The sequence below is a fragment of the Zalophus californianus genome, chromosome 8 (genome assembly GCF_009762305.2).
Source record: "Zalophus californianus isolate mZalCal1 chromosome 8, mZalCal1.pri.v2, whole genome shotgun sequence".
Lineage (NCBI taxonomy): Eukaryota > Metazoa > Chordata > Mammalia > Carnivora > Otariidae > Zalophus > Zalophus californianus.
The window spans coordinates 93,611,971-93,624,752 of record NC_045602.1 but is presented as its reverse complement, the minus strand read 5'-3'; the positions used below and the strand labels follow the sequence as shown (position 1 = coordinate 93,624,752).

The 12,782-nt window shown below is 37.4% G+C and overlaps 1 protein-coding gene across 3 annotated transcripts in view; it reads left to right on the top strand.

Moving 5' to 3' along the window:
* XRN2 (5'-3' exoribonuclease 2) overlaps positions 1-12,782 on the top strand; it is an 85,402-nt gene that overhangs the window by 27,932 nt on the left and 44,688 nt on the right. For all 3 annotated transcript variants that reach the window (XR_003524611.2, XM_027621623.2, XM_027621621.2), the window contains exons 5-15: positions 269-327; positions 404-493; positions 1,505-1,577; positions 1,720-1,770; positions 2,213-2,370; positions 3,383-3,457; positions 3,544-3,677; positions 3,777-3,834; positions 3,918-4,025; positions 8,436-8,480; positions 9,883-10,014. Coding sequence is in view for 2 of the 3 variants with exons in the window: in XM_027621623.2 (XP_027477424.1) it covers positions 269-327; positions 404-493; positions 1,505-1,577; positions 1,720-1,770; positions 2,213-2,370; positions 3,383-3,457; positions 3,544-3,677; positions 3,777-3,834; positions 3,918-4,025; positions 8,436-8,480; positions 9,883-10,014 (983 nt within the window). In the remaining variant the exon portion in view is untranslated. The remainder of the gene's footprint in view (positions 1-268; positions 328-403; positions 494-1,504; positions 1,578-1,719; positions 1,771-2,212; positions 2,371-3,382; positions 3,458-3,543; positions 3,678-3,776; positions 3,835-3,917; positions 4,026-8,435; positions 8,481-9,882; positions 10,015-12,782) is intronic.

Sequence of the window (12,782 nt, the reverse complement as noted above, 5' to 3'; positions counted from 1 at the left end):
CTCCAGTTCCATCCACGTCGTTGCAAATGGCAAGATCTCATTCCTTTTGATGGCTGCATAATATTCCATTGTGTATATATACCACATCTTCTTTATCCATTCATCTGTCGATGGACATCTTGGCTCTTTCCACAGTTTGGCTGTTGTGGACATTGCTGCTATAAACATCGGGGTGCACGTACCCCTTCGGATCCCTACATTTGTATCTTTGTGATTAATACCTGACTTTTTTATGGGGAGAACAAAACATTGCCTCTTTTTCCTGTAGGTGGCTTTCTTCCTCCAGAAGAAATAAAAGAAAGATTTGACAGCAACTGTATTACACCAGTAAGTAGTCTCATACTTTGCCAGCTATTCCTAACTCTTAAATGGTAGGTTAATTTATTTCTTTCTGTCATTTTAGGGAACTGAGTTCATGGACAATCTTGCTAAATGCCTTCGCTATTACATAGCTGATCGTTTAAATAATGACCCTGGGTGGAAAAACTTGACAGTAAGTTTCACATTTTGGTACTTCAGAAAGATAAGGGTGATCATTTTAGGCTGTACTTTGATATGACTGATAACCCCATAAAATGCTAGTTGACTGTCAGAGGAAAGAGAAGCTTCCAGGGTTATTAGAGATGGGGTGCCCTGCATGGTCCAGTTTTAGACTGCTGAATTTTCTCTCAATGTCAGTTTTGTCCTCTTCATCACTACGAAGCTATAACACGGGACCCATGATTTAAAAATATATGTATATTTTGTATTCTATATAAAATATATATATACATATATATATAGGAAAGCAATTTTGAAATGAAAATTTCTATTGTTAGAAATCGAAACAGCAAGATTAAAGTCGTAGGGCTGCCTTTAAAGAATAGCTCTGTTCTTCTACGTGTTTAAGTAAGATTTAAATGAACTTATATGTAATTTTAAATTCAAAGCTTGTTGGGGCTCCTGGGTGGCTCAGTTGGTTAAGAGTCTGCCTTTTGCTCAGGTCAGGTCCTGGGATCGGGCTCCCTGCTAGGTGGGGAGTTTGTTTCTCTCCCTCCCCCTGCTCATGCATGCACTCTTCTCTCTCACTCTCTTAAATAAATAAAATCTTTTCAAAAATAAAAAAAAAAATTCAAAGCTTGTTTTGCTATAAACTAGACATGGTGAATTATATTTAATGGATATTTTTTATTGATTACTTCCTGGGCTTATGTGGTTTGGGGCTGTATCCTTGGGTTGCAGTGAGAATACTAGAAACCTGTGAACTGATCAGTTCTTTTGGCTAAATTTGACTGAAACATTTCATTTTTTCTCTTCCTGTAGTAAGTTAACCAGTGAAACAATTTTGGTGTTCATCACACACCTTATGAAAAATTTCTAATAACACTGTCTTAATAGAATCATCCTAATTTATTTTTTTATTTTATTTTTTTGATCCTAATTTGTTTTAAGCTATTCTATTTTATTGATTTTTGTGCTAAAAAATTGGGGATGAACTGACAGTGTTAAAAACTATTTTTTTTAGGTTATTTTATCTGATGCTAGTGCTCCTGGTGAAGGAGAACATAAAATCATGGATTATATTAGAAGACAAAGAGGTAAAACTCCCTTATAAATATTTTATTATATGTTCTATTAAAAAAGCTAAGCCATTATATAGAAAATATTTGGTAGAATGTGATATTCCTCTGGTATAAAATACATTTATATAAATAAAATGTATCTTTTCCCCCTCTTTAGCCCAACCTAACCATGACCCAAACACTCATCATTGCTTATGTGGAGCAGATGGTAAGTTTCTTCTTTGGGATTTGATTCTCTTGGATTAAACCATAGCAAGTTGATGGGTTGGTGTGTAGTAGTGGATTATTCCTGGTTTCCTGGAAATTCTAATAGGCCTTGCTCATTTTATGTTTGAGAAGGAACTGGTATTAAGTTGTTTAATCTGTGATTCATGTTCATTTATGTTTATATTTTAAAAATGTTTTTCAACCTTTTGATATTGTATACCTTTAAATGGAAGATTTTCTGTGCCCATGTGTCTGGAGGACAACTTGTTGCCTGAGAACTAAGAAGTTTTAGGTTTTTTGGCTTTACCACCTCTGTTTATGTGCTAATTTGGGCTTTTCTTTGTGTTGGTGTCTTGTGTTACTGTGGTGTCCTTTATCATTGGTTGTGGTAGGGTCTTCTTAAAGTGCTCACTGTTCATTGTTTTATCATTGTTGATTGATAGCTGATCTCATTATGCTCGGCCTTGCTACACATGAACCCAACTTTACCATCATTAGAGAAGAATTCAAACCAAACAAACCCAAACCATGTGGACTTTGTAACCAGTTTGGACATGAGGTCAAGGACTGTGAAGGTTTGCCAAGAGAAAAGAAGGGGAAGGTAGGAATTTTGAAATGGTAGTTGCCTCATTTAAAATTTTTCTATTTTATTTTTTGTTGTAATAAAATATACTTAACACAAAATATACTATTTTAACCATTTTTAAGTTTACAATTTAGTGGCATTAAGTATATTCAGGTTACTTCATTTTTAGAATGGATAAAGAGAAGACTATATTGTATTAGATTTTTACCTACTTGCTCTGTTACCCTCACAGGACTGTATCTTTCAAAGCCCTTTAAAGTGAACACACATTCAAAGCATGCATGCACTCAGTCTTTCTCCTCTCACTTCTAACATAGTTTATGTCTACATGAGACTTAGGTCTCCTAGTTAATAATGTCTCTTACACATGATTTGTTTATAGACGTATTTGTTTCAAATGATTATTTTTTCTTAAAAAGAATATAAATAAAATATATTAATCTGCTTGATACTTTTAAGTTACTCCTAGTTCCTATATATTTTGGGTTCACTTGATTATATCCAGCCCCCTTTGAATGGGTTTTCATCTGATTTAAGAATATGGTGCCTCTTTAAAAGACATGCTCAGTGGAAAAAAGGTAAAAAATTTACTGTATGTTCATAGAGAAGGGTCTAGAAGTATATACCTTGAAATTTCATATTGCCTGGAAGTAGGTCAGGGGTTGGCAAACTACAGCCCTCCAGATTTGACCAATGAGCTAAAAATGGTATTTATATTTTTAAAGAGTTGTAAAAACAAAACATGAAAAAATATGCAACAGAGACCATATGTGTCTCCAAAAGGCTAAAATGTTTACTATCTAGCCTTTTGCAAAAAACATTTGCTGATCTCTGGTCTAGGTGTGATTGGGATTATGGATGATTTTTTATTTTTAAAATGGTTTGGTGAGGTTTTTGGGTTTTTTTGGTTAATACTTGTAATATTAAAATGAATCTTGCTCTAGAGAAAGCCATGATATTTATTTCATTGGAACAAGTTATAGCCTTTAGAGTAGACTTGTTTAATCTTGACTCCCCTTTCCTGCAGCATGATGAACTTGCAGATAGTCTTCCTTGTGCAGAAGGAGAATTTATCTTCCTTCGTCTTAATGTTCTTCGTGAGGTACGTAGCAATAAACATTGGGATTAGTGCTCTAAAGCAGGGTGGCTTTTGATAGCTTTAATGGTAGCATTCCTTCTTGGTTGTAGTATTTGGAAAGAGAGCTCACCATGGCCAGCCTGCCGTTTACATTTGATGTTGAGAGGAGTATTGATGACTGGGTCTTCATGTGCTTCTTTGTGGGAAATGACTTCCTTCCTCACCTGCCATCATTAGAAATTAGGTACGTGTGTTTGTGTGGGTTTTCAAACTAGTGTTTTAGCCTTCTTGCCTTTACAGTGCACACTGGTCCTAATGCGAAATGTTTGTTTCCTGGTGGCAGGGAAGGTGCAATTGACCGTTTGGTTAACATATACAAAAATGTGGTACACAAAACTGGGGTAAGTTCACTCTTGAATAATTTCAAAACAGAAGTATTTGCTTTTATAAGAAGATCATTTTACATGTATTTTATCACTTACAGGGTTACCTTACAGAAAGTGGTTATGTCAATCTGCAAAGAGTACAGATGATCATGTTAGCAGTTGGTGAAGTTGAGGATAGCATTTTTAAAAAGAGAAAGGATGATGAGGTAAAGTGTTTCTATTGCAGTAGCTAAATTGCTCCTGTCTCTAATAGGCTGTGATGATCCTCTGATTGTACTTTTAACCTCTTTGAGTGCGTTGTTATTATTATAGTGTATCAAACACAATTGTAATCATGAGTGGTCAGTGCTTTGATTATTTTATAAAGGTGGTGATGCTTGTTGTGTGGAACTATGTATTGCACACTGTGTGAGTTGCATTGTAATTTTTTTCTCTCTTCATAATTTTAATTAAGATAAAAATCCAAACACCTCTCTAATCAGTAGGCTGTGAAATGAAGGTGCCAAGGCTAGATGAATCCTGGGCTTGAACTCGTGGCTGCCATGTTTTATAGGAAATATTTATGCCCTGGAAGACAGGTTAAGACTTAGGAACTCTCTACTCTGGTAGTGGAGTATAGGGGTTGGGGTTGGATCGCATCAGCCAAAGCAGAGGGTTGCAGGTCTGAGTAAGAAATTTATACGTGAAAGAAAGAAATAAAATAACAAAGCACTTGGAAATTGATTACATATGATAGGATGAGTGCTTAGGTGAAGTCCAGGTTTCTGGCTCAGGCAGTTGGGAGATTGGCTGGTACCATTCACTGAGATAGCAAGCACTTGGGGTAGAGCAGGTTGAGGTGGGGACAACGTAGAAATTGAGTTTCATTTTGGAGATACTAAGTTTGAGGTGCCATATAGGAGACACTGGAGAGGAGAAAGTCCATGAAGCAATTAGATAGATTTGTGTAAAGCTCAGGGCAGAAGTCTTTTGACAGGAGATTTGAGAACCATTAGTGGATGGGAGTTACTTCAAGCTGTCAGTGTGAACTTGAAGTCCCTGGGAGCCTGTGTGGAGTGAAAGTGCCTCCAAAAGAAACGTTGAGAAACATGGACATTTATAAAGAGAGAGAGGAGCTAGTTGTAGAGAGATGGAGGAAATCCCTAAAGAGAGAAGCCATTGGTGCTCTGTGACGTGTCAGGGCAAGATGGACAGGCCTCTAGTCCATGGCCAGGGGTTCAGAGGCTCTGGGGAGTCAGTGGGGCTTAGGGGCGGTAGCCTGGAGTCAAAGGAGGGTGGAGGGTGATTGTGGGGGAGTGTCAAGGGAGGCAAGCAGTAGGTGAAATTAACAGATAGTGCTCCTTAGAGAGTGAAGGAAATCCTTTCAGAAACTGATCTTAAAAAATTCATATGCCTATTTTGAGCAAATATTGCTACATTGCTTCATGATTTCCTTACAGATTAAAACATGTCATTGTGTCTGACAGGATTTTATATTTTCTTCAACTTTGTGTATTGTAGCTAGTGGTCTCTTTCTTAGAACTTTCGGTACCATTTTATGTAACAGAGTGAGTGGACTCTAAGCATTCTTTCCAAAACCTTTGGTACTTGGTAATCCACTATGGTGGCAAGAATTTTTCATGTGTAAGGTTCCAATAACAGAACTGAGTTTGGGATATCAAATGTGTAGCAGCATAGCCATTTTAAACTAAGTCTTCAACAAGTGGAGTTGGCTCCACTTGACCTGCTTCCATTTATGCTTAAGAAAAAAACTAAAACTGTACTGTGTACTACTTGATATAAAAACCTTATATTAGAACAGCCCTTTTATGTGGCTTTAGCAGACTTTGTACTAATAAATATTGGTGATATTTGGCATAGAGCAGGATGTATGAGATTTGATAGGTACCAAAGTGCTTCAGACTTAAGTAATATGATTTCCAACTGGACTAGCAGAGAGGGCATTTTAAAGCTCTTTGGATCTTTTTTGGTGTTCCTGACATCATACGATGTCTATCAGCAAGGTTGGGCATTGGTGGAAATAAATGAACCTTCAGAAATTCAATATAAAAGTATCCAGGTGTATGTATTTTCCTGGAAAGTGTGTCTGTGGCTTTTGACTGATTGCCAAAGGAGGAGTTCCTAGCACAAAATAGTAGAAAAGGAATACATCAGTATTTGTTACTAAAACTGAGCAGTTGAAGGTGATGCTTTTTATTTTATAAGCTTCGATGTTTGCCCTTTATCTTGCAAATGTCCTTCATTTATCCAGCAAACATTTATTAAGTGTTTATCATGTGCCAGACAGTATTCTGAGTGTCATTGATATAACAGAAAAACAAAAAAGCAAACAAAAATTCCTGACCTCATGGAGCTTACATTCTTCCAGAAATGGACAATAAGCACAAAAGCTAAGTAAACTGTGTACTGTGTTAGAGAATGATGAGTGCTGGGAAGAAAATTAAAGCAGGTGAGGAAATACTGGAAACGTGGAGATGGGGTTGTTGCAGTTCTAGAAAAGGGGATTAGAGAAGGCTTCACCAACAGATGACTTTGAATAAAGACCTGGAGAACGTAAAGAAGTAAACCATGCAGGTGTTTGCAAGAAGAGCTTCTCAGGCAGAGGGAGTAGCCAGTGCAGAGGCTCTAGGGTATGTACCCAGGATGTTGACTGTATAGAGGCAAAGTTAGAAGACAAGAGCCTGGTTAGGAAGCTCTTTTGCAGCAGTCCAAGGGAGCCAGCATGGTGGCAGTGAAGATGATAAGAGGTAGTTGGATTTTAAATGTTTTGATGGTTGAACCACTGGATTGGCTAATGATTCAATGCTAGGTTGAGAGAAGGAAAAGTATCAAGAATGACTCCAAGGCATTTTGTCTGAGCAGTTGAAAACTGGTCTGAGCAACTGATGAAGAAGACTGAGAGGTGCAGAGTTGGGGGTGGGGATTCCGTTTTGGGCATGTTAAGTTTGGGACACCCAGTTGGAGATGTTGAATGGGGAGAGGTCCTGGTTGGAGACTCATCACCGTATAGATGGTGTTTAAAGCCATGAGACTAGATGATTACTCTCATAAGAGTAGAGAAGTCCAAGTATTAGGTACAGAGGAACACTAACATTGAGAGGTTGGGGAGTAATGGAGTGAAGGCAATGCAGCAAGAGTGAAAAAAGAGAACCAGGTGAGTGTAGTGGCTTGGAAGCCAAGTGAAGAGCATGATTCAAGACCGAAGAGTCATGGTCAGATAAGGACTGAAAACTAATGGCTTTCACTGTCTGCAGCTCGTTGGTACACTGGATAAGAAACATTTAAATTAAAGGTAGAGAGGAAAGCTTGATTAAAGAAATTGGTGGATTTCATATCTTAGGAGGTTTTAAGGTAGCTATTCACCATATATCCAACATTGAGCTTCTCTTCTGGCAGAAAGTATAAATTTTAGATCTTATTAAGGGTGTTATTTTGCAGTTGGCATTACTGACCTGGAAGGGATAGAAGTGCCGCTAGTCAGGTGGCAGTCAGTATAGTACCTACTGGTCCCTGCTTGGGGCTATTGTAAGACCTTAGTTGTTCCAGTGCCTTGATACTTACAGAATCTTGGGCATGGAAGGAGTGCTTTCTGGGACCAGGGAGGCCTTTGCGTTTTTTTGTTTGTTTGTTTGTTTTTGTTTTTTCTTAAACTTTCTTTTTAAGATTTTTATTTATTTGAGAGAAAGAGAATGAGAGAGAGAACACGAGAGGGAAGAGGGTCAGGGGGAGAAGCAGACTCCTCGCTGAGCAGGGAGCCCAATGTGGGACTCGATCCCGGGACTCCAGGATCATGACTCAAGCCGAAGGCAGTTGCTTAACCAAGTGAGCCACCCAGGCACCCCTGGGGCCAGGGAGGCCTTTGAATGGCCAGTTAGTGAGAAACAAGATCAGTCCCAAATCTGTTTAATTGAAACCGTGACTACATTTTGAAAATGAGTGGAGGGGAAGAATCAATGCAGACTGGACCCTTTCCTGTGAATTAAGTTGGCTCAGAATGAGCAGTGCAAACATCTGAATTTCCTTCCTTTCTTTCATGAGATTGACTTTTTGGAACCTGGCGGCGGTGGGGAGGCCGGGGGGAGGTAGTGTTTGCACAGAGCCCCACTTTTCTCTTTACCCACTTTGTGCCATGCATGCTACAGAATTAGGAACTGTCGAGCCCTTTTTAGGTAACAGAAGTTCATTATTAAATTGTCTTGTTAATATTTTTTAAATGGCCATCTTGGTTATTAACTGTATTCAGCTAAAACTTAAGAACTGTTTTCTTACTTACTTGTGTCTTCTCCATGTTGACAGCCTATTCGCTCCAGGGTAAAGCCAAGAGTCTTTGTCATGACTTTTGCATTCTTTCCTGAAATGATGTCAAAAACTATCTGAAAATATTAAGAGGAACAATTAAATTATATCTGAACTCCATTTACAGTGCTCTCTATCCCTCTAAAGTTCTGATAAACAGCACTTTGAACATACGGTCCATTGCCTAGTTTAATTATGTACTTAGGTTTCTGGGGTCTTCCTTTAAAACTTAAATTGTTTCCCAAATCATTCCTGGTAATGTTTAACTCTGACATTTTTGTGTAATTATTTGACAGAATATGTGGATTTTATACTTTTAGGACAGTTTTAGAAGACGACAGAAAGAAAAAAGAAAGAGAATGAAGGTGAGTTTTAATTTCATAAGATTGGCAATAGCATAAGTTTACGATTTGGGAGAAAGATGTTTATTGCAGTTAACGTTATTCCTTATCTAGTAGAGTTGGATAGGGCTGCCTTTTTGCCTGGAGAAAGAATGCTGGTGTCAAGTCTTTTCTAAACTCTCGAGTCTGAAAAGATGCACTTCATGGGCGTGGGGTGCTTAGCTATTTGATTTTTTTTGTGTGATAATCAGGTATTGTTTCTGTAATAAAAATAATCAACCCTTTATATTTTTTTATAAGTTACTGCATTCTGTCGACATCTTTGTCAGACTAATCTTCCTGAAACTTCTGTTTCCCTGTTCGGAAATGACCAGCGACTTTATAGTCTGCTTGGAGCCCACTTTTCTCTCAGACTGGCATGTGGTGTGTACTCTGATCTGGTCTGATTTTAGCTGCCCGACTTTTCTGTGCTATCTTCTAAATGTACCACATCCCTCCTGACTCAGAGTGTTGCCTACATTTGCTAGCTCTGAGTGGATTTCTGACTTAATGACTCCCTCACATCTTGGCTTTTCCCCTGGGACCTCGGCCCTAGTCCAGGGATGAGCAGTCCTTTTCTTTGAACTCTGCTGCTGCTTACTTGTGATATTTGTTTTCTTACCTCATTGCATAATGCTCTATAGTTACTTCTTTGGTTCTTGTTTTTCTTGTCTTTATTGGATTTTAAACTCATGGAATTTAGGGAATGCCTTTTATTATTATATTTTTTTAGAAGTGAGCAAGTTGGGGAACTTAGAAGGGAGAAAAGTAGAATTATTTATTGTTACAGGTAGGTTCAAAACCACTTAGATTGCAAGGGGAATATCTGCTTTCTACCTTACGTATTACTATTTTCTTTCAGTCAGTATCTATGTAAAAAGTATGTTTTACCAGCCAGCCACAACTGTCACCTATTACAGCTATAATCATAGATAAAATTAATTGGAAATAAAGAGTTAAATTCTAGTAAGGTGAAGGGTAAATAAAAGTGGGTTATCTTAAGTATAAATCAAACTCTTAACTAGTTTTTTAACCTTCATAGTTATATTATTTTTATGTGCCTGAAATTGTTTCTTGAATGTTTTCTGAAATTATCAGTAAACATAATGGAATAGCTTACTGAGTCTTGAATAGATTCTGTGTATCAGAACAGTGTATTATATGTATTTTTAGAATGGTTATTATTAAATAGTACATAATATTGTTTACAGGGTGAGTTAACATCAAATCAAATTGTGGACAGTCCTGTAAAGGCTAACAGAAATCCAGTTCCTCCTTTAATAAGTGCTTACAGTGAGGACTCTATTCCATTGCCTTTTTTTCTTCCTGTCATCTAACTGTATTGTGATTTAATTTTAATTTCTACATTTGTTTCCATTTATGTTAGAGAGATCAACCAGCTTTCTCTCCTGGTGGAATATTAACGCCTCATGCCTTGGGTTCAAGAAATTCACCGGGTTCTCAAGTAGCCAGTAATCCGAGACAAGCAGCCTATGAAATGAGGATGCAGAATAACTCTGTAAGTGGCTTACTTTTACGTGGCATTGAAAAGTGGTGACATCGGAGGTCTCTTGTGGTTGTGTGTGAATTTTGTTACTCAGCCTGGAGTTGTTTTGTTTTGTAGTTTTTCTCAATTTCTTTTCCCTTGAGATATTTTCAGCTTTGTTGCATCCATGGTTATCAATATGTAAATATCTAAATGATGTGAAAGAAAAGAAAATGCATGTAAATATAGCTAAGTGGCAGCAATGTTTCTGTAATGCAAATGGGCGCAGTGCTTCCCCCTTCCCCTAAAGGTACTGGGTGCTAGAAGCATGATGGGGACATCGGAGTATCTCATAGCTGGGGGTAAGGTGGGTTTTCCCCTTTCTTTCCAGGAATCAGCTCTGGGCATTTTATTATATATATTCCTCAGTCTGTCAAGTACAGGTACTCCTCACTGCTTAAACTCTTGCTCTCCAACTCAGGCATGGAATAGATCTGAATACATAATTTAAGGTAGCTCTCATTATGTAGATTCTAGTTGCTCTGTACTTAGAAACTCAGGAATTGAATGGATTTGCCACCTGATATCCCTCCTTGTTTGAACTTGGTGATCCAGACTGAAGAAGCAGATCATCTCAGCCAGCAAGGCTGTAGTCCATCCAGTAGCTTCCTGTTGTAGTGGCAACATACCATGAGCCCAGAGTACATGGCAGGGCAGCAGCAGGGGTGAAGGAACAGACCATGAATTGATGTACAGCAAAGAATCAAAGCTATTGCTTATTTCGGGCTGGTAGGCATGAGAGTGTGTGTTATAGAGAGATGAAATATATTTTGTAAGGTTTGGTATCTAATGTAAGTTTTTGTTTTGATATGTTCAAGGAAATTGCATAAGTTTTGATATTTCATTATTCTAACGGTTACCCTGTTGATGATCAGATCCTTTATTACAGGGCAATCTTCTTTGTGGAATTTTTGCCATATCAGGAGTTATATTTCTCAAATTCCCATCTCAAAGTTGTAGGACCTTAGCTATGGAATTTGAAAATTCATGAGAATTTGCATCTCCTGAGAGAAGCAGCCTGGGTTTCTGTTGTTTTTTTCTTCTGTTTGATTTTTGTGTTGTCTTACTCCTTACACGGTTAACAGTGGGATATGGAGGGCCAGTGAAGGGATTGCAGTGAAATGCTTGAATAGAACAGAAAAGCTTGTGTCCCTCATTAAGATTATAGTGACTGTCTTCCAAAGTGGAACTGAGTGACTTGTTTGTCTAACACCATGTCCATGATAGAATATTTTTTCTTATTCCCAGGGAGGCAGGGAGGTTTAAACTTTGCCAGCTCTAATTGCTTTGAGAAGGATTCAGTATGAGTCTCCACAGGACTGGACCCACTGTTGATTAATAATGTCTGCCATGGGAGTACGAATAGGGAGGTTGATGATTGATTAGGTTGCTTATTCGATCCTGTTTTAATTCCCCTTGACTCAATTATTTCTGTTGGAGTCTTTGCATAGAGGGATTTTCATCTAGAATGTTACGAATTTAAGGAAATCACAAAGCCTAATTACCAGTTTATTTAGAGGGAGCCTTTAAAGTGACAGATTTTTTTGCTGTTTTGTTTGTTTGAGCCGTTGGGCATATTAGTGTCCAGTACTGAGTAGCGTCTACCTGGTGGTCCACACTGTTAATGCTTTACTAGCTGGCTTCTGTTTCCTCATAAATATGTGTTTTTAAATTTTGCATTCTGAAATACAGTTTGACTATATCTGTGGCCATTTCATAAAATTTGACTGCAAAAAGAACTTTTTAAAAAGGAATTTGAATCAATTGGTGTGAATCTGGTATGGTCAGGAAAGACTGTGGGTAGAGAGAGAGCAGAAAAGAGCAGTAGAGATTTAGTATTAAAAAATAAGCCACTTTTTGTTTTCCCCTGCAGGTATATTATTTTTGTTATCAGATATAGTTTGTATCTTTTTCAATTTGGGAAAGGTTGCTTTTTACCCAGCTTCTCTGTACTTAGACAGCTGATAAGAATATCATTCTCATAATGTAATCCATATGGATTTAGTGTTTACAAAATAATAGTGATGACTTACTGAAAGGTGAGCCACCATATGCCACACCGTCATCTTGCTGTTGATCCTTTATACATATCATTTCATTTAATCCTCGCAGTAACCAACAAAGAGATAGAACGTTATCCCCATTTCAGGTTGAGGCTGACAGAGATTAAATAAATTGCCCAAGGCCAAACAACCAGTAAAGGTTGGACTTGGAATTTCAAATTCAGATCTGTCTAAAAGTATACCCATCTCATTTTCAAGTACAACAAGCGCCTTCCTGAATTTTATAGTTTTGGGTTTTTTGAACATACTGGCCGTAGAGTATCATGAATAAAATGGAAATTATACATTTTTTTAAAGAAAGTTATAAACTCTATGAGAAATATAATTTTGCTTTGTTGTAACTTTTTTTGGCCTGTGGTGTGAACTACATTCATACTAAGGTTTTAGTTAACAGTATCATTAAAATAGCCTGTTAAGCTCTCAATTTAAAAATAATTCAGTTTAATCACAATATCTAATATGCTGTGAATAACAGAAGAAAAACTACCATGAAAACCTTTTTTGCCACTTGTGGTTTTGGTCACATTACAAAACTTAAAGTTGCAGAGAATTTTAATTTTTTACTTAAATATTAAAATACTTTAGGGTGTTCACTGTGTTCATTGAATTACATACAAACGGAAGATAATAGTGAATTTAAAGTGGTATCCAAGTCTTTAAAATAATAAATCTGCATTT